We start from the raw sequence: 27266 nt of genomic DNA on the forward strand, positions 1-27266 counted from the left end.
AGATGACATAAATAAATTCAAAACAAGACTAGCAGAAACAAATTTTCAAAGTAAATCATTTTTAAATAATTTATAGTATTATTTGTCAGTGTTTGTTGTAGTCGTTATTTTCATTGATTTATGTGTGTGTACTATGTTGTCAGTTGTATTATGTATTATGTTGTGTATTATGTTGTCATAACTTCTATTTATTATATTTATTGCGACAAGCTTGAAAGCTTACCATATTTGGTATTAATAAATAAATAAATGAATTATTTATATAACATAATGTCTGTTGGAAGCCCTAAAAATAAAAATTTGCATTTACAGTTACTATAAATACTGATTCTTCCAAACCAACACCTGAAGTATCAAACTTGATAAGATTTGAAAATCAACAACCTGGACCATCAATTGCAACAACACTAATATGGGTAGCTAAAGTAAAGGTCATTGCTAAGTTGTCTGAAGTAATCAAGATCCAAAAACATTTAATATAAAAACTATTTAAGAGCAAAGATATGGGTGGTTAGAAGATATGCAAAAACAACAGTTAGAGCATGTCAATAATGAAATGAAGAACAAAGAAACACGTGGTTAGAAGACATGTGGCACCAAGCAAATGAGCAAGTCAAAAATGAAAATGAAGAGCAAAGATGCACATGGTTAGAAGAAAACTGGTGGCACGTCAAAAATGAAAATAAAGACCTCAATGCCTAGGACCATAGGTAAGCATCCCTTGTTTACCTCTCATTCCAGGCAATCTAATGGTCCTATGCCAATTTTAAATTCTTGGTCAACCTACCTAGACTCTAGGCAGGTGTGACTTGCCTAAAGATAACAAACCATGTATTGGTCCAATAAGAGAAACACCCAGATACTCCTGCCATTTACCCATGCCAAATTAACCAAACACTTAGAAAACTATAGGCTCTGTCACTATCTTAGCTCTATGACTGTCTACCTTGGTTTTACTGCCCTAGCTATGACACATGGATAGATAATAGACATATCTATTAATAAATGAACTAGCCTCCTTTTGATGTGGGTAAATGGCAGGAGTATGTGGGTATTTCTCTTATTAGACCAATACATGGTTTGTTATCTTTTAGCAAGTCACACCTGCCTAGAGTCTCAGGAAGGTTGACCAAGGATCTAAAATTGACTTAGGACCATTAGATTGCCTGGAATGAGCAAATACACATGTGGTTAGAAGAACAGTGGCAGCATGTCAAAAATGAAAATGAAGTGCAGACACACATGGTTAGAAGACATGCAACACCAAACATGTGAGCAAGTCAATGAAAATCAACCTGGACAGCAAGAATCAAAACATACCAAAATTGAAAATGATAGCAATGATGATTGGGTTTGGGACTTTGACATGGATAAGGTCATCAATACCTACCATACCTTTGTTAAAAAACAAAGGTTTGGCAATATGAATTTTGTAATGATGAAAGACAAGCAAACTAAGGGTAAAACAAACTAAATGAATTGAAAATGATTATTAGGTTTTGGATTTTGACATGGATAAGGTCATCAATGCCTACCATACCTTTGAAAATCAAAACCGGGACTAGATAAATTGTTGGAAGAAAAAGAAGTTTCTGTCCTAACACCTGAACAATTAGAAGAAAAAAAGGTATGGTGATATGTCTTTCATAATGACAAAAGGTAGGTAAATGACAGGTAGAGGCAAAAGATAAAGTGTTTTTTAAAAAAAAAGTGATTTTACAAAGGCACTACTTCTAACTTAAGGTCTATTTGGAGATTGTGGCATCAAGAAAAGGCTCAAATTGTCTGCGTTTAGAAGACAAGCAACAGTGAGAATATAGAAGCCTGCTTTGTGCTGAGTGCCAAGGCCTGTCGGCAAAGCTGCTGGGCTCCCATTGCTATATTCATATTTAGATTAGCCTTTCTACCATTATCCCAATTAGCTTGCCACAAAGAAGGCATAAACCTGAAATGAGTTAGACATTTGGTGTGTTAATATGGCTCATCTAATAATTAATAACTCATAAAATTAATTCTCCTTACTGCAAATAATCTAATGAAGGAAGTTTAAAAAAAAGTAGCTAATCTCCATCTTCTAGAGGGACTAATGCTTAAAAAAATTAATTTTGAGCTCAATATCCCTATTTTCAGCTGTTTAATCAGTTTTCCTGAAAAATTTCAGGATGCTACCCTTAGAACATTCTAAAATTGCATGAAATTGATGTAGGATTCTACCCCTCCCTCCTATGTGCAGGTTTTTATTAGCCTTGTAGTGAGGCATTCACATTATCATCAATATATTATTCTATATATTTTTTTTTTATAGGTGCCTGCAATACTTCAAACAAATGTTATGCTGTTGGAAGTGTAGAAGGAATACCATTTTCAGTAAGTAACAATATTGTAATTACCTAAGGCTATCTATTAATGATTACTTCAGTAGTTTTACAATTATAGCTAATAAAATCAGTTTTCAGTTTCCAACCCCCTGCTTTCTATAATTTCAATATATTATAGGCAAGTTTGTGCTGTTTTCACTTTGCTTTATTTCTTAATTTTAAAAAAGGTAAAGTTTATACAACTAAAAGCTAGGAGTAAGGCTTGGAATAAATGAAAATTATTCTGAATAAATAATGGATGGAGCTATCTGCCATAGAGAATACCCATTTTACCCTTGACTAGATGAACTTGTAACATATGCTTTTTATGTAGCAGTGTCCCCTTTATACATACATACTTCTTGTCTTGCTCATGTGCTTATAGGCTTTTGTTTTGTTGGGTCGTGTTTATGAAGGGTCTGGAGTGGAGTTCAATGAAGAAGGAGAGAGGAAAAAAAGGAGAAAAGGTACAAAGGCAAGGAAACAGTGATACCACAAGTCACTTCAATATAGAATCTGCTATTTGTACTTACAATAAATTTATGAATTGTCTATGTATCTACTAAAAGTTGATAGCATAAAAAAATCTGTACATTTTAGGAAAAAGTGAAAATTCCCCAAAAAAGGTGCTACCTTGATGGGAACCTTTTGTCTGCAAAAATACAAATAACATATTTTTTTGTCAGGAAGGATTTTCATAGTTTGAAGGATTGAATAGAAGGATTTCTATTCATAGTATCTGAATAGAAATCTCTTGCAAAACAACACCCTTGTAGGGTCGAAATGATATAAAGTAACCATTCTGAGATAAGCCAGTTTGTTTAGAATTATCAAAAAGCTATTTTTGTAACCTCCCAGTTTCAGAGAAAATACAGCTATGTAGATGTGCATCTGTTACAAAAAGTAAGGTGATCAAAGATTGAATTTTGTTATGATGCTTTGAATTAAATTCATTCTGAAAAATTAAATTGTCAGTTCAAACGTGTTTGAAGGTAGTCAATAAACAAAACACTATTTAGTCCCCCCACAATCTCCATGAGCTTCAACTTAGCAGCATTAACCATTCCTGAGAAATTAAAGGTACACCCTTTTGAGTTATTAAAAAAAAGAAAAGTTTTTCAACTGGAAATAAGGAGCAGCATTAAAACTAAAAGAAAAAACAGAAACTATTCCTTATATGAGGAGAAGAGCCTCCTCCTCAATACAATTCTCTTCAAGGTAAATTTTCTAAGCACTTTTGGAAAAGTTCCTTATTCTAATTAAATGGTCCTTTTGTTTCAAGAGTTGTTCTTTAAGAACTGGGACAAAATGTATAACTTTAGTGGAAAGCACGGGTATTCAGGAGGAGGCAGCCCCATCACATACGGAATAATTTCTGTTCGTTTTAAATTTGAATGTTGCTCCATACTTTAAGGCGAAAACTGGTTTTTTTTTAAATTTAATTTTTAATTGTTTTTCAAGTAATGCTGGGAAACCCGCCTACTCCTCAATAGAAATCCCCCCCCCCCAAAAAAAAAATCCTCCTTGAAAGTTCTCCCGCATAAGATGCTCTCCTCCCGGGGAAATTACTTCTGGACAATTTCATCGTTGCTGTAAATTCCCCCCAGGAAAGTTTTTGCTCACAATTCCACCTAAAAGATTCTCCTTAGCATACTTTATTCTAAAAAAAACAAAAAAACATTTGTCTTTTTATTTAATTTCTGATCGTTTTTCAGGTTATACCGGAAATCCCTCTTATGTGGAAAATTTTTTCTGGATCCTTCCAATGGAAGTTTCTCCTGCAGAAATTTTCTGCACAGAAATTTTCCCCCATATTGCCCTTGCCCTAAAAACCCATATTGCAATTATCAAATGAATCCAAAATCAAGTAATCAGCATGAAAACATCAGGTAAATATTTTACCAATACAGTGTTGCCATTACAAAGGCACTTTAATATAGTGTCTAGGGCAGTGCTTTAGAAACATATGTATTGTCCTCCACTAGGAGAGCTGTCTAGGCTAATGGCTTGCAGAGTTAAGCTGATGAGGTAAGCTCACCACAGTGCTACTCGTTTAGTAAATCTTACATCAGGGAATTCAAGTGAGTACCTAAAAGAGAGCTTTGTTCAGTGTAATGTCGCCTTGTGAAATGGCTTCTCTCTAAAGATTATTCTAAACAAAAGTTTCTCATTGTTGTTTTGAAAGAAGACAACATTCTTATTTTAAAAATAGATAATTACCAAACTATGCTGCGTATTGTCAGATGACGACTCAAGGAAAGGTAACATGAATAAAAATGTTTTATTAATTTCCCAATATTTTGAGAATGCCAGTAAATTTTTGATTTCTTTTATAATTTTTGAAAGTAAAGATTATAATGTTCTTTTATTTTCAGGCGTATGGGTCTGGTTCAAATATAGTAATATTAGCTGTTAGTTTTGAGCGAGTACAGATCATTCCGGCATCAGATGATGCAGCTGTTGGATGTATTGATTGTTCTAATGACACTGGAATCATTGCTGCTGCATATGGAAGAAAAATTGTAATTTTTGAGCCTTCGCCTTTACCTTTACAAAACACGCCACATGTAAGACCTACTCGTTATTGGTATCTTCTTATATATTTGTAGCAGAGGTGTTTATGATCTAAAATTCAGATTTCGATCAGGGATGTTTTTCTTAATCAAGATGCGTGGTGGTGTTACGCACCTCGCTACATAGAAGATGTGGCGTTGGGGGAGTGGCAAGGGTGATAGATCAACCATAAGTAGAAAAAAGTCACTTTCTCATTCTTATTATTATTTAGCATTCTTGCAAAATTTACTATTGGTATCACTATATGGCACTTGTAGAAATTTTGCCCTTTAATTGCATTGTTTCTTTTTGTACACATGCAATTAGAAAACAAGGAGAATTGCAGGCTAACAGATGTTATTTTAAGTTTCTGTTCCTCTTTTAATTGAATTCTTGTTTACCTACTTTTTCAATTCATCTTATTCCCTGTTCTAATTATTGTGTTATTTTTGCCTCTTTTTTCTTACCGTGAAATATAAGCATTTGAATTTTTTGCTATAACCCTAGTAATCCATCCTCTTTAAAGCACAAGTCTGTTTATGCAGTTTTCCCTTTGGATACTTGGGTATATATGAGTAAAGCTTGTACATTTAACTTGATCAGTTTTTAAGACCGCACTGTCTTTCCGTACTCTTGAAAAGGAATTCGAATGAAGAATGGAATTTTTTTTTCAAGTTTGACTGATTCATTGAGTATTTTGTGAGTCACTGGATTTCTTTTCTTTTTTTATGCACTTAATCTGCGTGGATATGTTTTCTACAAAAATGATTGTATCCATTGTTTTAATTTGTTAATTTGCTCAGTCCTACCGCTTCATAATGCATCATCTGCAAAATAGTGCTTTTGCAATAAAAAACTTTCGAGGTTTTAAAGTTTTTTCCTGCTTCAATATTTGTTTGATCCTTTTGCGCAAAAAAACAATTTACTCTAGGGATTCTGAATGAAATGGTGAACAAAACTAAAATGATTCTTCCTGTTGGATTTTTCTTAGTTTTTAGAGGGACAATAGACTAGAGGAAAAATTACTTGTTTATTAAGTTAAATAAAAAATGGAACATCCAATTGCTTCCCATATTTCTCCAATCAATTTAGAGAGATTACTAACCATAAATAGAATTTTTAACAATAAGCCATAAAAAACAATGCAGGAAATGCATTGTGAATTGTGAGGTTCAGCAATATAGAAATTAGAATGAACTCTCTCTTTAGTAACTACTAAATTACAAAAACTATAAATACACACAACCGCCCGGGGGAAGGCTCAAACAGCCTGATGTTGGACGGCTGCAATCCTCTGATTCTCAACCTAATTTAATAATAATAATAATAAAAAAAAATAAAGGACAAAAACACTCAATCAAATAACCCCTTAACACCAGAATATATATATAAATAAAGGCTAACAATAATAATATAAAAAAAAGAATTATCTCCCCACTCCCAATAAATGTTTTTTAAATTTTACTTTAAACGACCCAATATGTTCCGCCTCCCTAATGCAAGCTGGGATATCATTCCAAATGGCCGGAGCTAAATACCTAATTCCGAAAGCTGCACGTGTGGTGTCTCGGTACTCAACAATCAAATTATCTGCCTCTCTAGTCTCATATCCATGGAGCGAACGATTTACTCGAAAGAAACTGGTAAAAACTGGGGGACATACATCATTGAAATATCGATAAGCAAAAACAGCAGCTTGATAGTCTCGAATCTGACCAATGTTAAGCGCTCGTAATTTCTTAAAACATGACGTGGTATCATTCACATTTTCTACATAATTACCAAGAAGACGTGCTGTTTTATTTTGTAGGATCTACACTCTTTTAAAATTTACATAGAAATTACTAGACCAAAGGACACATCCATAAGAAATATCAGGCGCAACAATGGTGTGATATAATAATAAAAGAACTGATAATGGTAAAACATCCTTTAATCGACGCAAAATTCCCAAATCTCTAGCAACTTTAGCTACAACAAGATCACTATCGTTCTTCCAAGATAGATTACAATCAAGCTGGAATCCAAATAACGCACTTCATGCACCTGTGACAAAGGCCTACCGTTAAAAAACATTTTTATCAACACATGGAGGCCTACCAACTCTCCTATAAATCATAAAATTAGTTTTATTAACGTTCACTGACAAAAGGCTCAAACTTGTAAATACAAAGAATGCCTTTAATACCCTATTTACTTTCAACAACAAATCATCGACGGATTGACTAGACACAGTTAAAGCTGTATCATCCGCAAAAGTCCTAATACAAAACTCAGGTAAGTAGAAACGCATTGAATCAACATACACAAGTTACAGAAGTGGTCCTAAAACAGACCCCTGAGAAACACACCACACCTCAAGTCACTTGAAAAGGAGAAGAAAACACATCATTTAAAACAACTTGAATAGATCTACCACTTAAAAAACTATTAAACCACTTTAAATAGTTACCACGAACTCCAAGGGATTGTAGACGTTTGAGTAGTATATTAAAATCCACTATATCGAATGCTTTTCTAAAATCGATAAAAACAGTCAAAGGGATTTCACCACGTTCAAAGCATTTATTTACAATATCACAAAGGGAATGCACGGCGTCCGACGTCGAGTGACCTTTCCTAAAGCCAAACTGGTTTTCACTTAACATCCCCGTTTTCATAAGGTGATCATAAAGCCTTTTGTGCAAAATTTTTTCAAATATTTTCGAAAACAAGGGTAGGATTGACATGGGTCTATAATTTTCAATTTCTAGCTTAGGGCCACCTTTGTGAAGGGGGGTTACTTTTGCTCTTTTAAGCGCATCAGGGAATATACCGGTTCGGAGGGAAAAATTGATTATATGGACTAGGCATGGCATAGAATAACACATCACTGACTTAAAAGTTTTCGGATTAATGCCATATATCCCTGCTGAATTTGATTTGATTGTTTTCACAACCTTCAGAATTTCATCTCCAGTACAAGGCTGAAATTCAATTTCATTTCCGGTTCCTCTATCATCCACTAATTCATCTTTCATTAAATCATTATTTAAGTTCACCAACCCTTGCGCCTGTACATTTTGCCCAACACTTGAAAAAAACTCAGCAAATTTAGTCGTGATACTTATTTCATCATTAACAAGTTCACCTTGAATTAGTAGCAAATTAGGAGGAGCTTCATTCTTTTTTCCCAATAGGTCATTAATAACTTTCCAAATTCTTTAGTGGATTTCACCAATCACTTGGTGGTTTGTACACAACACTAATCAAAAATTTACTACTTCCCATATCTAATTCCAGACTAAAACTTTCGAATTTGCCCTCTATCCAAACATCAATATCATTTCTTTCATGGTATGTCAACGACTTAGAAATCAAACACGCAATTCCCCCTCTATAAAGTGACGTCCGGTTTTTAATCTCCAAATTATAATTTGGAAAAGAATACAATGAGAAAGAGTGTTCCTGACTCAAAAAACTTTCACGTATACCAATAAAACTAACTTTACCTTGAGAATCAGAGAGAAATTGCAACACATTATTATAACACGTGGTTAGGTGGCAATTCCAGGTACATAAACTCAGTAAATCGGCTTCTGCGGGGTTTAACTGCGAACATTGAACATAAGCACTGTTTCTCAACTGTTTAAATTTAACTTGGTTCATACAAAGCTCAATATCATTTGCTATTTGTGCCGACAAAACCTGTTCAAGGAGAAAAGGTCGGCTCATTAAATCATCCAGTATAGACGCAGCGAGAGTAAATGAAATCTCGTACCAAAACAAAAATCTCTAAATGAAAAAACAAAACAAAAAAAAAGCAAGAAAGAAAAAATACACATAAAAGCAGAAAAAAAGAAAAGAAGAAAATACAAGCAAAAGCCTTAAAGCAAAATAAACAAGTGTAAAAAACACTGATCATAACATATGAGACTAAATACAGGTGGTAATAGAACGGAGTTTCATGACTGTTGACCCTGCACTAGGCTTTGCCAAAATCTGGCCCTGATCCGACCAAACATTTCTCTGACCATACTTGTCTTTCGCTGCGTTCAAAATGTCCCGGCGAAAGTCCGATACAAAAACACCAGTTGAAGCAAGTTCAGCTTTTGCTTTAAACACTCTACGGGCTACATCTTTGCAAGAAAATTTAACGACGATCGGAGCAACTCTAATAGAACTTTCTTCATGCTGTGTAGTTAGATTATTCAATCGGAGACGGTATACATTAATCAAATCAGAAGATGAGAGGTCTGTCACAGACATTTTGCTATTTATAATTTGAAATATTGTAGTGCGAGTGTCTACGCCAGGTAACTCCTTTACCCCATGAAATATAAGACTACCAAGCAAGGACGCTTGATCATAATCATCAAGCTTTTTTTCAATTCTACTACTCCTCTCCTCCATATTTTCAATTTGAGTTCTCAGACTACTTAGAGCCTGCTCAATTTTAGCAAACTTCGGATTAAACTCGAGGGTGACTGAATCATAAACCTGGCTGACTATCAGTTCAGTAGTCTCTTTCAGTGACCTTGGGTCATTGAACTTTTCAGTCACTTTCTTTGTAATATTTTCCAGCAGATCACTATTTGTCTTCACCAGCTGGGCTTCAGTTGCAACTAATTTGTTGTAAATTGGGGCGATACTTGAAGAAACTGAGTTAGACCCTAATTTATCACTTGCTTTCAGGGCTAAAAAAGTCTTAGAAAGAGTTTCATAAATCTCAGGGGTATTATCAAGTTCAAAAATTGCTTTTTTTACGGCAGGCTTGGACGAATATATCGTTTTGGGGTTGTATTTTTGAAGATTCGCATCTATTAACCTAAATTTGTCGTGACTACTGTAACAAAAGCCCAGATAAGTGGGCTTTCCGTGCGAATCCATTCCTATTTGCATAATTCTCACAGGCCATAGGGGGTAGTTCTTGAATTTAGCTAGCGCAACATCAAACTGCTTGAAACGCTGCATCATTCACAGTATCTTATTTTTAGAAGTCAATAAACAGAGCAAAAAGACTTATCTTAAAGTGAGGGCCGAGCCTCCCTATTGCATCCAAGTGGATTCCGACCCCACCTGTGTAAAGTCGGCCTAAAAGACTTTCCTGCGTATCACTGAGCAGTGCACTTTTCAAAGAGGGTCTACAATTTGCAAATTCCACAAAGAAATAATCCTCCAAAAATATTACTTCCAATTTGCAAAAACTTATTTCAGTAATTGCAAGTTACTTCGTAACAGTACATTTAATTCAAGGCTGCAGCTAGCTCAGATCATGAACAGTGTGAAAAGATAATCCGATTAGTTTATATGTTGTATCATTGAAAACTAGTTCAGAACTAGTTTTCTAGTACTGGAAAACTAGTAGTTGTGTCTACACCAATCTGAAACCCCTCCCCCAAGAGAATTTTGACTGTTCAGGATTGTCTGTACATTGAAATTTGAGTATAAAGCACCCTTTTTTGAAGTATGGGATTTACATCTGGAAAATATCCTTTACATCTGGAAAATATAAACTACATCTGGAAAATATCCTTTTCATCTGGTAAAATATCCTTTTCATCCGGAAAATATCCTTTAAATCTGGAATATATCCTTTAAATCTGGAATATATCCTTTATATCTGGTAAATTTCCTTTATGTGTGGTAATTTACACCCGAAAAATATCTTTTATATCTGGAAACACCCTTTACATCTGGAAAGTATCCTTTACATCTGGAAAACATCATTTACATCTGGAAAATATCTTTTACATCTGGAAATTTACATATGGAAACTTCTTTTATATCTTTAAAATATCCTTTAAATATGGAAAATATCCTTTACAACTGGAAAATATTCTGGAAAAATTTTCAAATTACTATTAATTTAAGTGAGAGCCTTCCTTAGTCTTTTTTTTTATATTTAAACTCCTATTGACTGTCACCTGCCGCATCACCTTGTAACGTCAAACTTTTTATGCATGCAATTTATCTTTTCTGTGCAATGTATTTTATTTTTTACCTTTGTGCTATCATTGGGGCTTTTCAAAGTTTATTATTATTTTCTTTTTTTTTTACATAAATCATTTTTATTCCAGAAATTAGACTACTGGTGGGTTGAGAAATTTACATTTGGTGTTGATTTTCCTGTTCATTCTCTTGAATTTAATCGGGATGGAACACGGCTGCTGATAGGCGGTGAACAGATTCAGTTATGGAAGGGCAACTTATCATATCGGGATTCGTCCTTGGGTGAAAGTAGGAACAAATCAAAGAAAGTATCGTTTGATGTCGGAGATGAAAGTGAGGGATCTGACGACTCAGGTAACTATGTCATCCAGATATTTTAGGTCTTTTGCAAAAACGCAGAAAATTTATCCCAAAATATCTAAATTTTCTTGGAAACGGAGGGGGGAGTCCTCGTTTAAAATATCCTGGTGCATATCCTCTCCCTGTATGCAGGTTCAAAAACCTGATTCAACAAAAATTTCCCTGATTTGTGTTCCATGAAGTCTATTCTGTTCTGGACAAGCACATTCATTGGAATCTATTTTGGGGGCTGGGGAGGGGGATTACCTCACAAAAAGTAGAGCACATAGGAATAAATGTCAAGCTATTGGAAAATATTCAAATGTTAGGGAGCATAAAGGGAGTGGACCGGAATTTCCCCTGGGTACGCTCCTGATTCTTAAAGACGACACAATCCTTTTTATTTTGGGGAAGGGACCAAAGAAAATGATTAAGAGTTTGAAAACTCTGATTGTCAAACCTATTTTCAACTTGTTAGATTTTGTTTTATTTTTAGTAGCCTATCGCCTTCAGGTATGGCATTTTTTTTTACTTTTGTACCCTAATAACTGTCGGTCATTTGGATAAGCTGCTATACTGTGAAACCAGCTGCATGTAGTCAGAGTCCCTCCATGTGATTTCTTAATTGTATTGCTAATCTTTTTTACGCCATCCCTCTGAATGCGCAAAAGAATGTAGTCATTTCCACGATCTTGTATGCGTCATGAAGCTAGTATAGGTTGAGCTACAATAACATAGTGCCTGAAAAATAGAAAAGAAATGAAAGAAAGAAAATGACGTTTAGTTTTGCTAACAGTGAAAGAAAACTACTCAGGCAGATATATTTTGTCATGAGGTGTGATTTCTACTTTTGCATTTAAAAATGAAGTTTTGAAGAAATCATAAAATTAAGTTAGCTTCAATTAGTATAAATCACGTTAATCCTTATTTGAGGCTTCACAAGGGAGATGATTAATTTTAGAAAAACAGCAAGCACATCTGTGAAGTTTTAGTTAAGCTTTCTTTGTTTTAAACTCCAACTACATGTCGGAAGACGACATTTACTGCTTATAATTTCACCCTGTTTACAGACCCAAAATACCTTCAGTAAAACTCTAAGCATCAGAAAATATATTGTCTTCCCCCCCCCCCTCATTTTTTTAGTACACAACATTTTAATAAGCACTTTGGTGAAGTAATTTGGCTCTAGAAATTCTTTAGCGGCATTTAATTCTCCTTTTTTAGTGCTGAGTCTGATAGTGTTTAAATATAAAGAAATGTATTTTATACAGAAATTAATTGATAGGTAATAATAATGAAGGCACCGAAATACTTCCAAGGTGGGTGTGTGCATGGAGGTCACCCGTGTTTGACGAGACTGTGTCTCATCTGGCTTTTTCTGCTGATGGCTCTTACTTTGCAAGCTGTGAAAGTGATGATCATCTAGTCCGAGTTTGGTTTGAGGATATTTGCTGTGAGTATATTATTATCGTATTATTTACTTTTGTTTTTGGGTACACAAAGCTGCGGAAAATTCTCAAATTAGTGCTCGTAGTGAACGATACATATTCTTGTCGAAAGTATATGAAAGTTATTAAATTTTGGGACACTGTGATCCCTGAGAATAATTTGTAATAATTTTAATAAGAATAATACCTTACTTGTGTAGTAAATTTGTAGATTTAAATTGATTTTAAGGGAGGTTTAGATCCCCCCCCCCCAGGGGATTGACGTTATAAATATCTGCTACTGTATCCCAGTGATTTAAGTTAACATATTTCTGTAACTTTGATTTCCTAAATAGTCGTTTTCAGAGGTTTTGGTTACTTTTCTTTCTGGTTTGAACAATTTTTTAGGTGACGTTTAATATACGAAGTCCATAAAAATTTGAGAGTGGCATCTTATTGAATGTTGAAAATGACGAGGAATCAATAACACTACTAATTATGAATATAACGCAAATTACGAACAGAACAAATAGAAACAATATTGTGAGTAGTATGTAAAACCAAGAAAACTAGGAGGAGAAGATATGTCATTCTATGAAACCAAGTCTCGCGTAAAATATGACATAAGCTATAAATGGTTTGAGTTAATTTAACTTTGGTGGTCACCTTCCCGTATATTTAACCAGCAATTCATATTCTAAAGTGCGTGAATTATGATGACTCCCTTGAAGGCCAAGTCCAGGGGAGGAGAGGGGGCTACCAGGTTCGAACAACCAACCCCAAAATTTGTGGCCAACTCGTAAAAAAAGTAAAAAAAAAATGCACATAAACACATTTTTATGTGTTTTGTAACCCCTCTCTCCCCCTGAATAAAATCCTATATACGCCCTTGGCTCCTATGCCTTTATTTTCTTCGAAAATATTTAAAGAGAAAAAAACGACTGAGTTAAAGACGTTGAAGATGGGCTTGAGTAAGGGCATGTAAATTGAAGTGGTTCGTTGCAGTATACGAATGTAAAGGGGGAATATTTCAGAATGTGTGAAGTCGAAGGCGAACGGGGGCTGAAATTCTAGAAGTGGCTGAACCTTATAAGAAATTTAATTTTCAGGCCTCATTTTTTCAGATTTTCTAAGGTGTGTTCAAACAAATATTGCAGAATAGATATCATCTTAAAAAAAGGATATGCTGTTTCAGTAGTCATTATTTTGTTGCTAAAATGTCAAAGTGTTTCGATAATTTTTAGTAAAACGGATTTTGACCAGAGCAAAACAGACAGAAATGGTGTGGTTAAAACACGAAAATGGTATGAATATAGAGGAAACTAGACCTCCGTTGCCTGTGCAACGGGAAGTGTTGCAGCAACTGTGCCCTGTTCCTTAGGGCACAGTTGCGGAGCAACACGTGCAACTGTGGAGCAACAGTCTCCATTATGTCCTTCAGAGGACATTTTTCTAATGCGGCTTCGATTGTTATCTTGAAGCATCTTTGATATGGTTTTATTTCGAGCTCCTACTAAACTGAGTTTGGTAAAATGTTTAGCTGGTCCAGAAATAAACGAGAATTGTTTCTAAAAATAAAAGAAACAGTAAAAATCGAAAATTTCAGAAAATTAGACAAAAAATTCGAACGAGAAGAACTTTTCCGGAATTATTTCCGGGAAGAGCTACGGAGTTTTATGCTCAAGTTCTCGAACAGATCTGTAAAAGTTCTTCATGGATTCAGCATTAATTTATTTCTAAAACGTTTACTTCCGAAGCTAGGGCCATCTTAACTTGACGCCAATTCGAAGTTTTATGTTTCGAGACACACATTTCGGGAATTATTTCCGGGAAATCTGAAAGAGATACGGAAAAAACAAAATAAAGTTTTCTGCTTAGCTTCTGATGGACTAAGCTAGGAAAATATAAAACAAACAAAAATTGGCAAAAATTGAAAATTGCTCCAAGGACATGACAACACTTCTAAATAGAAAACCTACAGAAGGAATTTTATATCCGGAAAACTATTGCAAGTTCCAGTCCTATGGGATCGAGATCTGTCGAACCGCGTTGGAAAAAAAATTCTAGCTGGCCCAGAACCGAAGTTACCTCTAGAACGTCGAAACTTCGGAAATTATTTCTAAGAGAACGAAGCAACTTGGTATAAAGAACACTTCACTTCTTCTTGCATAACTTTCATAGCACTACTCGATAAAAATAAAATAGACATCAAAATCGAAAATTTAAGAAAATTTCAAAAAAACGGAACGAGATTCACTTTTCTGGAATTATTTCCGGGAAATCTGTAAGAGCTACGGAATTTCATGCTTCAGTTCTCGAAAACATCAATAAAAGTTCTATATGAGTTCATAATTATTTTATCTCTAAAACGTTTACTTCCGAAACTAGGGCCGTCTTAACTTGACGCCAATTCGAAGTATTATGTTTCGAGACGCACATTTCGGGAATTATTTCCGGGAAATCTGAAAGAGATACGGAAATAACGTCTTATAGTTTTCTGCTTAACTTTTGATGGTCTAAGCTAGGAAAATATAAAACAAACCAAATCCAACAAAAAATTTAAATTGCCCCGAGGGCATGACAAAACTTCCAAATAGAAAAACCCACAGAAGGAATTTTATTTCGGAGAAACTATTGTAAGCTCCAGTTGTTAGGAGATCGAGACCTGTCGAACCACGTTGGAAAAAAAATTCTAGCTGGTCCAGAACAGAAGTTACCTCTAGAACGTCGAAACTTCGGAAATTATTTCTTAGAGAACGAAGCAACTTGGTATATAGAACACTTCACTTCTTCTTGCATACTTTTCATAGCACTACTCGATAAAATATAAGAAACATCAAAATCGAAAATTTGAGAAAATTCCAAAAAAAATCGGAACGAGATGGACTTTTCCGGAATTATTTCCGGGAAATCTGTAAGAGCTACGGAATTTTGTGCTCCGGTTCTCGAAGAGACAAATGAAAGTTCTACATGAGTTCAGCATAACTGTATTTCTAACAAGTTTATTTCCGAAGCTAGGGTCGTCTTAACTTGACGCCAAACATCGAACGCAGAGTTTCTAAGAAAAAAAAAAACGCTTTTATTTTTTTTTTATGGAAAACTGTAAGAAATTTTAGGAACTTCTCTGGAACTTTTTTATTCTGTTTCACGTTTCCCTTCCCTCTGAAAAATCTCAAATTTTTAACTCTTACCACTTCGGAGCTACAGGTCGCTGATCACGGTGAAAAAAAAAAAAAAAAAAAAAAAAAAAAAACTACGAAAGCAGTAGTGTTGCTCCGCAACACAAAAATGCACGATTACCAGCTTTGTATAAGCACCTAATAGCTGCGAATAGAAAATAACTAAATGACGTTATTTTCTTATTGATTTAAAGACCAGGCCAGAAGACCAGACAATCCAGTGTTTGGCTATTGACGAAGTGTTTTAACTATTTTTTTTTGCACGTGTGTTAAAGAAAATTTTGGTGAAGAATATTATTTAAGCTAAAATTACCAGTTAAGCACATAAGAATTTGAAGTTATGCCTTTATAGATTTACTAAAGTAAGCATATAAGGAGAAACAAACTGACTAATCTAAGTTTGGAATTTAGGAGGAGATCAATAAGGAAAAGGAAAGTGAAAATAAAGCTTCGTTGTTCCTAACTGCTATTTCTTTTTCACTGCTTGTTTTTTTTTTCTAGTAAACTTTGTGGTTGAAGAAGGGGATCATACAGCCAAGGCTCATTCGCAAAAATGTAGTCTTTCATTTAGTTACATTCTTCTTGGTCATCCAGCACCAGTTACTAGTCTTTCTTGGAGAGCTACTTCAAAATATATGCCTAAGTAAGTACATATGAACCATATGCACTAGATTATCCAGAGCCATTTTTGAACCTTGATAATCTTTTTTGTTCACTTTGAAGAATCCATTTTATGGTGCTACAAATTTTTTTTCAGAAAAAGTAATTTTCGGCTCGTTCTATAGAAGTCTTATTAGATATAAACATTCTTTCCATTTCCATCTTATATTTACTTTTTAAATAATTCCATCATATTATCCTGGCTCTTGAAGGCGCCATTGTTTTATTACAAATTTGAATTCTCGGGAAGTTCTATTACCTGAAATAAAAGAAGCCAAATACTTTCAGTTACTCTGTACACTTTTTAACTAACTCAAGTGGTCTCAATACTTTGCTGAAGAAGGACATTTTTCACAGTGCGTATATATACTACTGTTACTACCAACAATTTGCTGTAGCACCAAGCTTTTTGAGGCCAACACAGCTGCGCATGCTCCTCCTCCATCCTTATACCAAAAACAAAAAGAACAATTGGCAGTTCTTTTTGCAAGACAGTGGGAAACTAATTAGAATGAATATTTCGGCCCTATGTCCAAGGGCCGTCCTCAGCAAAACATAAATATATAAGAAGAAAAACTTACAACAAGATACAACAAATATAACAAAAATGAAAACAAAATTTAAAACAGTCCCAGCATCCTTATTTCAGCGAATTTCAACCAGGACTGATAAATAAATTGTGATGAAACGAGGCAATTCATTAAAATGAAATAGAATGATTAAAAGCACGTTTTTAGTGCTAATTGTGGTTTTTTGGCTGCTGATTTTATAGGTCTATTTGTGGCAGGTTCTGTGTTAATATCTATTGTTTTTTATGATACTTTGTAAGATCGCTTTTTATTAAATTTCTGTATAGAGTATTTAGTCAATATTCTCCCAAGTCCCTATTTAAGGAAATGTTATTATTAATCTTAATTCTGATTTCAATTGCTTCTCGAACTACTTACTTTATGCTTAGGTCATTGCTAATAAGGACGGATTCTTCAAAAAGTGTTGTGTGGCTAGGACATTGCTGCTTAAAGTAGAATCAAAAGAAACAGAACCAATGTTAGAATTTAGAGCTTTGGTGATATCGTCTTTATGCTGTTGTAGGCGTTTCTCAAAATTCTGGTGAATTCTAACCACATTGAATTTGTCACAATCACATGGTATCTGAGACTCCTCTTTGGCGAGTAACTGGAGTTTTACCTTTACCAGAATTTAGGAGATTTATGATTTTCAAATTATTGGTAAATACAACAGACAGATTATTTTGTGTGCATACTTTTTTTAAGATTCGTAGGTATTTTTGGGATATATGGTAGGTAAATTATGTTTGAGGGCATATCGGGATTCTCACATGGTAAATTACCTTTGATTTTACGGGAGTGTCTTCAGTCTAGATTAATTGTATTATTAATAAGTAAAAGAGGATACCCATTTCCAAAATGTATGTCCCTGATAAAGCCTAGTTCTGCTGCGATGTAGAAATCAGAACAAATGTTTAGGGCACGATCGACGAGAGAGATTACGACAGCTCTTTTGACTTGTGGGGGGTAGTTTAATTTAAAATGTATCTATTGTTTTGTGTTGGTTTTCTGTAAATAGTAAAATCGAGTTTATCTAAGCTACGAATAATTAGCACATATAGGAATGAGATTTTATTCGGAATTTCAATTTCTAAGGTAAACTGTAAATTCCTACCACATGTATTGAGGTTATCTAAAAAAAACCTAAGTTCATTTTCTCTATAATTCCAATGTGAAATTACGTCATCCATGTATCATCCCCAAAAGATATTTTTCAAGAAATACGAATTTAACGCCCAATTTTTAGTATGGTCTACATACATATTTGCCAGTAACCTGGAGAATGGTGCACCCATGGGTAAGCCATTGATTTGCTGATAAAAAGAATTACGGAGTTCGAAATACATTGAATACTTGTTTCAAAGTTTAACCAAGGTCATTAAGACGTCGTAATCTAATCCTGCTGCTGAAACTTCTATTAAGTGATAATTTTCATTTTATTTTCTAATAATTGTTCAGATACTGCTACATCAATATTTGTATACATAGAAACAATGTCAGAACTACTTGTAATTGTATTTTCTGAGATATTTACGTTTTTGAGTTTTTATGGCACTTGGTATTAACCAAGTGACATATAGCGATCGCAAATTCTGTCGGTCTGTCTGTCCCGGTTCTGTCCCGGAAGTGCCTACTTTAGGCACTTCCAGGTAAGCTAGGACGATGAAATTTGGCAGTCTTTTCCCGATTTGACCATCTGGGGGGGGGGGGAGGGTGGAGGATTAATTCGAAAAAAATAGAAAAAATGAAGTTTTTTTAACTTACGAACGGGTGATGGGATCTTAAAGAAATTTGATATTTGGAAGGATATTTTGTCTCAGAGTTCTTATTTTAAATCCCAACCAGATCCGGTGACATTGGGGGGAGTTGTGGGGGGGACCTAAAATTTTGGAAAACGCTTAGAGTGGAGGGATCGGGATGAAACTTGGTAGGAAAAATAAGCAGAAGTCCTAGATACGTGATTGATGGAACGGTTCTGCTATATTTGGGGGAGTTGGGGAGAGGAGGGTTAATTCCGAAAAATAAAAATAAATTAGGTATTTTTAACTTACGAAGGAGTGATCAGATCTTAATGAAATTTGAAATTTGGAAGGATATCGTGTCTCAGAGCTCTTATTTTAAATCCCGACTCGATCCGGTGACACTGGGGGAATTGAGGGGGGAAACCTAAAATCTTGGAAAACGCTTAGAGTGGAGGGATCGGAATGAAACTTGGTGGGAAAAATAAGCACAAGTCCTAGATACGTGATTTACATAACTGGAATGGATCCGCTCTCTTTGGGGGAGTTGGGGGGGAGGGTTAATTCTGAAAAATTAGAAAAAATGAGGTATTTTTAACTTACGAAGGAGTGATCGAATCTTAATGAAATTTGATGTTTGGAAGGATATCGTGTCTCAGAGCTCTTATTTTAAATCCCGACCGGATCCGTTGACATTGTGCGGAGCTGGTTTGGGGGGGGGACCTAAAATCTTGGAAAACGCTTAGAGTGGAGTGATCAGGATGAAACTTGGTGGTAAAAATAATCACAAGTTCTAGATACGTAATTGACATAACCGGAACGGATCTGCTCTCTTCGGGGGAGTTGGGGGGAGGAGGGTTTATTCTGAAAAATTAAAAAAATGAGGTATTTTTAACTTACGAAGGAGTGATCGGATCTTAATGAAATTTGATGTTTGGAAGGATATCGTGTCTTGAAGCTCTTATTTTAAATCCCGACCGGATCTGGTAACATTGGGGGGGGGGGTTGGGGGGGACCTAAAATCTTGGAAAACGCTTAGATTGGAGGGATCGGAATGAAACTTCATGGGAAAAATAATTATAAGTCCTAGATAGGTGATTGATATAACCGAAATGGATCCGCTCTCTGGGGGAGTTGGGGGGGGGGGTAATTCTGAAAATTAGAAAAATGAGGTATTTTTAACTTACGAAGGAGTGATCGGATCTTAATGAAATTTGATGTTTGGAAGGATATCATGTCTCAGAGCTCTTATTTTAAATCCCGACCGGATCCAGTGAAGGGGAAGTTGGGGGGGGGAACCTAAAATCTTGGAAAACGCTTGGAGTGGAGGTATCGGGATGAAACTTAGTAGGAAAAGTAAGCAAAACTTAGTAGGAAACTTAGTAGGAAAAGTAAGTCTTAGATACGGGACTGACATAACCGGAACGGATCTTTTCTCTTTGGGGGAATTGACGGGAGGGTTAATTCCAAAAAATAGAAAAAATGAGGTATTTTTACTTACGAAAGAGTGATCGTATCTTAATGAAATTTTATATTTAGAAGGACCTCGAAACTCAGATCTCTTATCTTAAATCCCGACCGGATCCAGTGTCATTAAGGGGGGTTACCGGAAATCTTGGAAAACGCTTAAAGCGGAGAGATCAGGATGAAATTTGGTGGAAAGAATAAGCATAAGTCCAAGATAGGTGACTGACATAACCGGACTGATCCGCTCTCTTTGGTGGAGTTGGGGGGGGGGGGTAATTCGGAAAAATTAGAAAAAATGAGGTATTTGTAACCTACGAATGGGTGATCAGATCTTAATGAAATTTGATATCTCGAAGGATCTTGTGCTTTAGAACTCTCATTTTAAATCCCGATCAGATCCGGTGACATTGATGGGAGTTGGAGGGCGAAACAGGAATTCTTGAAAAACGGGAAAATCGAGGTATTTTACGAATGGGTGATCGGATCTTAATGAATTTTGATGTTTAGAAGAACCTCGTGACTCAGAGCTCTTATTTTAAATCCCGACCGGCATTAAGCCTCTGATTTTTCTTTTAAAGCAATCTATTGATTCTTAGAATTTTGCTAGAGCTCATACCATAAACTTCTTGGCTCTTGGCTCTTCCGACCTCGTCATAAGGGCCATATGAGCTCTTAGCTCTTGTTCAACTAAGTCTACTGAATTACATATGTAAGATTTTTGAGAGTAGAGCAAAGGTTTGAAGGCTGTACATAACCATTTTCCAATGTTGGAGGCGGAGGCTTTCTTACAAGCTACGCTGGGCCTTAAAGGAATGGCTTGTTTATGCAATTTTGGTACACCATAAAATTTTAGACAAAAGCTGCCCCGGGGGAAAAATTTATTATATAATTGTGGAGTAATCTTACCATTTTGTTTTAGATCCTTTAATTCAGTTATAATTTTGATAGTAAACTGATCAGTATTTTCGTGGGTTATAGTCGTATATGTAGTTCTTTCATTTAGATGTGCATAAATTTTTGTGTCGTAATCTGTCGTATCCGTATATATATGAGTCTATAGACTTTGTTTGATAAAACATATATAGAAATATTAAAATATATTAATTTTTTTCTATAAGAAGTATGAAGGAGGCCCTAGACGGTCAATCATTTTGATCAAAAGCTTCCGTCAGTCGATTGACTCAAGCAAGATTGAGCGTCTAGGAACCTGTTTGACGCCTGAGTCAAGCGTTGACAGTGGTTGATAGAAAGTTTGAATGACTCAATCATTTTGATCAAAAGCTTCCGTCAGTCGATTGACTCAAGCAAGATTGAGCGTCTAGGAACCTGTTTGACGCCTGAGTCAAGCGTTGACAGTGGTTGATAGAAAGTTTGAATGACTCAATCATTTTGATCAAAAGCTTCCATCAGTCGATTGACTCAAGCAAGATTGACCGTCTAGGAACCTGTTTGACGCCTGAGTCAAGCGTTGACAGTGGTTGATAGAAAGTTTGAATGACTCAATCATTTTGATCAAAAGCTTCCGTCAGTCGTCAGTCGAATATAAACCGGAGAAATTAGATTTCAGTAGGCTTTATATTATCGTTTAATAGCTTTGGCGGTCAGGTGGCTCTACCGAAGATTATTTATCTAGTCCCAGCACTAAAAACTGTTCTGCGAGTTGAATGACTCAATCATTTTGATCAAAAGCCTTGTGTTGCAGTAGCTTTGGTCGAGATTGAAGGGTTGATTAAAGCGTCGATTAAAGGTTGATTGAAGCACACTTCAATGGATTGACGGAAACCTTTGATCAAAATGATTGACCGTCTAGGGCCTCCCTAAGGGTGATCCAAATTGTTATATATCACCACTTGTATCCGCTTATTTGAGTAGATATCCATGTATTGTATAGTGAAGCTTTCCAAAATTATTTACCCTCATTGTAAGTTTTCCGGTGAATTTAGAAGAATTCTTAGATTAGTCTTGATATTTATTGGCATTATAAATACCAAACTTTATGTCACTAGATAGCATAGGAGATTTTCTCTTGGAGGAAAATTGCTTTAGTTTTGAGTCTTATTATTTGAATTTCAAGAAAGAGAGGAAGAAAGAGGGTGGTGATCGTAACAAAGAAAATATAATACCAACCATTTTTTTTAAGCCGAGTAGCGTGATTCGGATTCTGGGGGGGGGGGAGATAATTTCTGACAAAGAAGTATTTGGTGGCTTTCTGCTTTTAGAGAAAGCAGGAATACAAAGAAATTAGGAAAGTATTTTTAGAAGGTGATAATAGCTATCCTATTACCCCATAACCCTACGATAATTTCGTTGGAAGCATATTATTCTCTCATTGCGACTCAAACTAGCCTTTTAATCATACCTGCTCATAGGTAGGAATGGGACAATTCCCTTCCCGATATTGGCTGGATGGCTTCTCTCTGAAGGAATTTAACAATTTTGCCCCAAAAATGCCCCTATTCGTGTTTGACCTCCCCTCCTCCTCCTCCAGAAAAGGATCATACGTATGTACACCTATGCTTGTAGCTATACTTACTTTCGAATACAACTTTATATTAACATATTAAGGATTTTTTTCTAGTTTTTCCTCTATCCAACCTGTTTCCTTCCTTGTCCACTACAACTTTTTTTTTGTGAATGGACTGGAGGCTTTTTTGTCGATCCACACTTGAATAGCTCTGTATTCTGAGTTCTGAGTCCCCAACCATTCCTCTGTCCTTAATATCTATTCTCAGCCCTTGTTTAATGTATCTTTATCATTATAAATAACCGGTACCGTACTATATTTTATATTGATTTATATTTAACTTACTCTTTTTTATGTATTCATCTTTAGCTTAAGTCGTGGTTTTGTACTCAATATTAGAGATATTGTCTTGGAAATCTGACGATGAAAAAGAAAGAAGAAGAAGAAACATATCTATAAATTTATTATAATATATAATTGATTTATTATATGAATAATTTATGAAATAATTTGTAACGAATAAATAATGCATTTATTCATCAATTAATAACTCACAAGAACTTTACTTAGAGTATTAGGAGTAACATTGGAGCCAAAGATGATGCAGGACAAACAGTATTTGTAATGGTCTTTTGTCCCGAAACTTTATATTGATCCACTCGTAAGTTTATCTTCCAAAGAATTCGTTGCCTCAATTATATTTATTATCTTCTTTTTATAGGGGCTTTATCGGCAATATTTTGGTTACTTCTTGCAAGGATAATGTGTGTCGTATATGGTCTGAAACATTGTTGCCAAATGATGGGATTTCCTCGACATCTACGTTTGCCGGACCATGTGACTCACATTTGAAATCGAAAAGTCAGCGGCAGAAACAAAAACTTGTGGAGAGACTAAAACATCTAAGGTTTTATATTATGAATTAGTTTTTTATAGGCAATCTCAACAATGTTTGGGGGGCTCAGTATTAAATTCAACCGAGTCCAATTTTTTTTTCAAATAATATTACAGTTATGCTCGAGCCATATTATAGTCACGTAGTTGTGGATAAAATCAAAATTAGGGTCGACTATAGTGCCAATAATTTCTCCCAAGCGAGATTTGTTGAGCTGAGCGACGTTCACCTTTCAACCGTCTTCTTTATGATTAACGAATCAGAGTGAAGATTCAAAACATATGTTTTTAAATTAGAAAAAAGGGAGTTCGGGGCAGCAGTTTTCTTATCTGCCTGCTGAGTATGGCAAAAGATACAAATACTTATTAGTAGTAAGCTATGCACGGAAAGAAGTTTTTATACTTTTTAAAACAATTTATTGACACTACATTTTTCCGCTTCTGTAGCATAAGTTTGTCGCAAAAAAAAACAAAAACAAACATCATTTTTAAAGCTTGGCTCTTGTCAACCGGTCTTACTATGGAAGAGGAGGGAGGGGGGGGGGTATTGGCTTAACAGGGTAAGTAGCTATAATTTAAAGTAATATTAACGATTATTATTTCTTAAAATCGTGTTAGACATTCGTAGGCATAACTCAATCTCCATCATGTGTTTTTTTGTTTTTTATTTTTTTTATTACAAAAGAACATATTATTTTGTTACGTAAAGTGAACTTAAACGAAGGATTTTGCCACAACAAGAATAGGAAATATCTTAAAACTATCTTTGAAAGTGAGAAAAGAACACGCAACATATATTGGAAAAAAAGAATCTTTTTAGATACTAGAAGATTTAGAAAAAACGGACTGAAGATTTGTAATCAAAATCGTCTCTGTTCAAGGATATTTATTTTAAATTTCAGTTTAACATATGTGTCACTCAACATGTTTTGGTTTTCCATAGCCGAGATATACTCTGGGTTGGACTCACTCTCTTGAAGTAAAATTATTTAGCCTTTTTGGTCCTATGGAGAACCTAATTTGAGTCATACATACTGACATACCTTATTGAGCACATTTATTCTTGAAGTACGGTAATGACGAAAAATACACGCTTAAGAATGTGTATTGTTTTGATAAAGCCGAAGATTAGCTAGTGTAAAGAGTGGAAAGGGGGTGGGCGCATACCTTCTCATGTTTAGGGCAATGAGATTGCTTATTTAGGTTTTATCTGGGCCCTTACTTTCATGCCCAAAGCTTTTCATTTATTCTTTTTAGTGTTGTTATCCCACTCCTAAAGTCCGAGTCACACCAGTGGCACGACGTGGTAAAACAGCTTAGTCGAAATAAGAAAGGAACTGAAGTACGAATCAGTAAAGACGGTAGTTTAATCAAAGCCTCTGAAACTAATAAATTTTTACTCAAAGTTGTACTGCTTACTCAGGCATAAGTGACGAACAAATGAGTGACATTATTAATAACTGTAGTATGGACGGAATCGTAGAGGCGTCAGAAATGGCAGTTTTATATGCAGTCGGACGGCTACGTAACAACTGCCTTATACCCAGGTGAACTCCCCGTTAAATTACTGAAAGAATACTCACCATGCCAAGCCAATCGCATAGGTAACGAACCAATTTTCTCTGAACAATTATTTTTAGAGACTTTTAGAGGCGCGTATATCCGAGTCGTACCGAATTTTAAGTTACCCTATTCCCATATCAATAACTCCCAACCTAGCGAAGGTAGCTGAGGGTTCTATTTGCCATTCTCTGTTATAACAAATTGCGCCTTCGATAGATCCGTACCAATATGGTTGCAGGCAGTAGGACGCCAGTATATCTGGTGTAAATGTACCACTTAATCTTTAAGTTGCTGAACATTTCTAATAGTATTGCCGATTTATTTTTTTGTCTAACTATGGAAACGCATTTGACCTTATCAAACACCTGACCACATTGACTAATCTGGAAGAGATGGGAGCTAAAAATCAAATAATGCTATTAATGAGAGAATTTCTACGGGGCAGATTGCAATCAGTCTGTCCTTTGTTTGCTGAAGATACCTGCTCTGAGTTGCCAGAACTAACCTCCAAATGCCCCAAGGAATGAAACTAGATGCTCTTTTATCTTTTGCCGTCGTCAATCCAATCTTATCAAAATTCGAGGAGCGTTTTGAGTTCGTTGACGACTTGTCTGCACTTCTCAAGTACACAGTCCATGCGGTTGCAAAGCAGCAGTTTGACCTGACTTTTTACGGACTTCCTCACCCAGTATGAATCAAATGGTCTACAAGTGAATGAACAGAACTCGAAAGTTCTACGATTCAATCCATTTAATGAGGACATTACAATTCCAGATGTGCCGTTTCCAACAGTTTTCTCTGCAATAGTCTTCGGTGTAACATTTACAGGGGATTGCACATAAATGTCACTACTCAATCTAGAGCTTAACAGAGTTCAATCTAGAGTTTATAAGCAGGTTGGGCTTCTCGGGTCGCCAATACCTACTGGTGTATACAACCTATATTAGGCCTAACAGAGTTCAATCTAGAGTTTATGCGCAGGTTGAGCTTCTCGGGTCGCCAACTCTTATTTGGCGATGTATACAACCTATATTAGGCCTATTCTCAATATTGCTGTTCCATTTGAGGTCCTCAAACTAAAACAATGCTACATGTCAGCAAAACTAGAATATGTTCAAAACATGCTATTAAAATAGTACTCGGACCCCGCTTCAGCAACCAGGAAGGTGCTCTTGGACTCTTGAACTTGGCCACATTATTCGCTCGAACATATGATTTAATACTGACATTTAGGAAAGCTCTACTAGCAAACGAGAAGCACTAATCTATATTTCCACCCTCTGTACAGAGCAGGTGAATTACTAGGCATCACAATAAACTACAACCCATTAAATGTCGTAGGAATAGATTAGTAAACTTCCTCTTGTAATCTGTAAGCGTATTTAACGAGTGATCTTTTTTCCCTCTCTTTTTCTATTTCTCTTATAATTGTAAAAGTAGCATCATGTAGCGCTCATTTTTTAGTGCTAGAATTGCTATTTAAATAAACAAATACCAAATATTGTCAAAATCTTTATTTTAAAATGACGGATAAGTATTGACTTGATTCATGACTTATAAGAATGTACAAATATTAAACGGACAAATTTGTCGATATTTTTAAGCAAGTTTGACATAAATAGACTATTTAAATAGTCCTCGGCGCAACAGGCAATTTTTGTTGTTATTTCTTCTGAAAATATGACCGAGTAAAAAAAAGACAAAAGCAAAAATATGTATTTTGTCTTTGTTCTTTTATCACAGCTATAAACCCACTGTTTTTTTTTATACAGGAATTGTTTCCAAACCCGTCAAGATGAAGGCTACCACGAAGATGGTCTTTATGAATCTGGTTTTAAAACGTTGCCAACCTTGGCCTCCTCCTATAGCATTAGTGACGCCCAAATGCCAGATATAGATGCTTTTACGAGCAGATCGAGGCATTTTCACCTAAGTGCCAGTGTCAATGCTGAAACAGGTAATATTTTAGGCTTTAGTTTTTGAATCTGTTCTTCAGCCAGGGTTGTCACTGGCCTTGGTAGAAAATAATGAGACAAGTCACCCAAAATTCACTAGATTATAGAAAAAATCGCTGATAATGAAAATGTACTTAAATTTGTGTCGTTATCTGGCCGTATTTTTGGT

The 27266-nt window shown here is 35.3% G+C and overlaps 2 protein-coding genes across 2 annotated transcripts in view; both read left to right on the forward strand.

Moving 5' to 3' along the window:
* Positions 1-27266, forward strand: part of LOC136031074 (uncharacterized) — a 217251-nt gene that overhangs the window by 36038 nt on the left and 153947 nt on the right. The gene's annotated exons all lie outside the window — the stretch shown is intronic.
* The window catches only part of LOC136031532 (dmX-like protein 1), a 158981-nt gene that overhangs the window by 3340 nt on the left and 128375 nt on the right, over positions 1-27266 (forward strand). Inside the window, 7 exon segments of the mRNA XM_065711202.1 lie at positions 2306-2367; positions 4733-4924; positions 10970-11195; positions 12466-12633; positions 16288-16429; positions 23407-23592; positions 26915-27099. Of these exon segments, the coding sequence (XP_065567274.1) occupies positions 2306-2367; positions 4733-4924; positions 10970-11195; positions 12466-12633; positions 16288-16429; positions 23407-23592; positions 26915-27099 (1161 nt within the window).

This window comes from Artemia franciscana, chromosome 9, assembly GCF_032884065.1.
Source record: "Artemia franciscana chromosome 9, ASM3288406v1, whole genome shotgun sequence".
Taxonomy (NCBI): Eukaryota; Metazoa; Arthropoda; class Branchiopoda; order Anostraca; family Artemiidae; genus Artemia; species Artemia franciscana.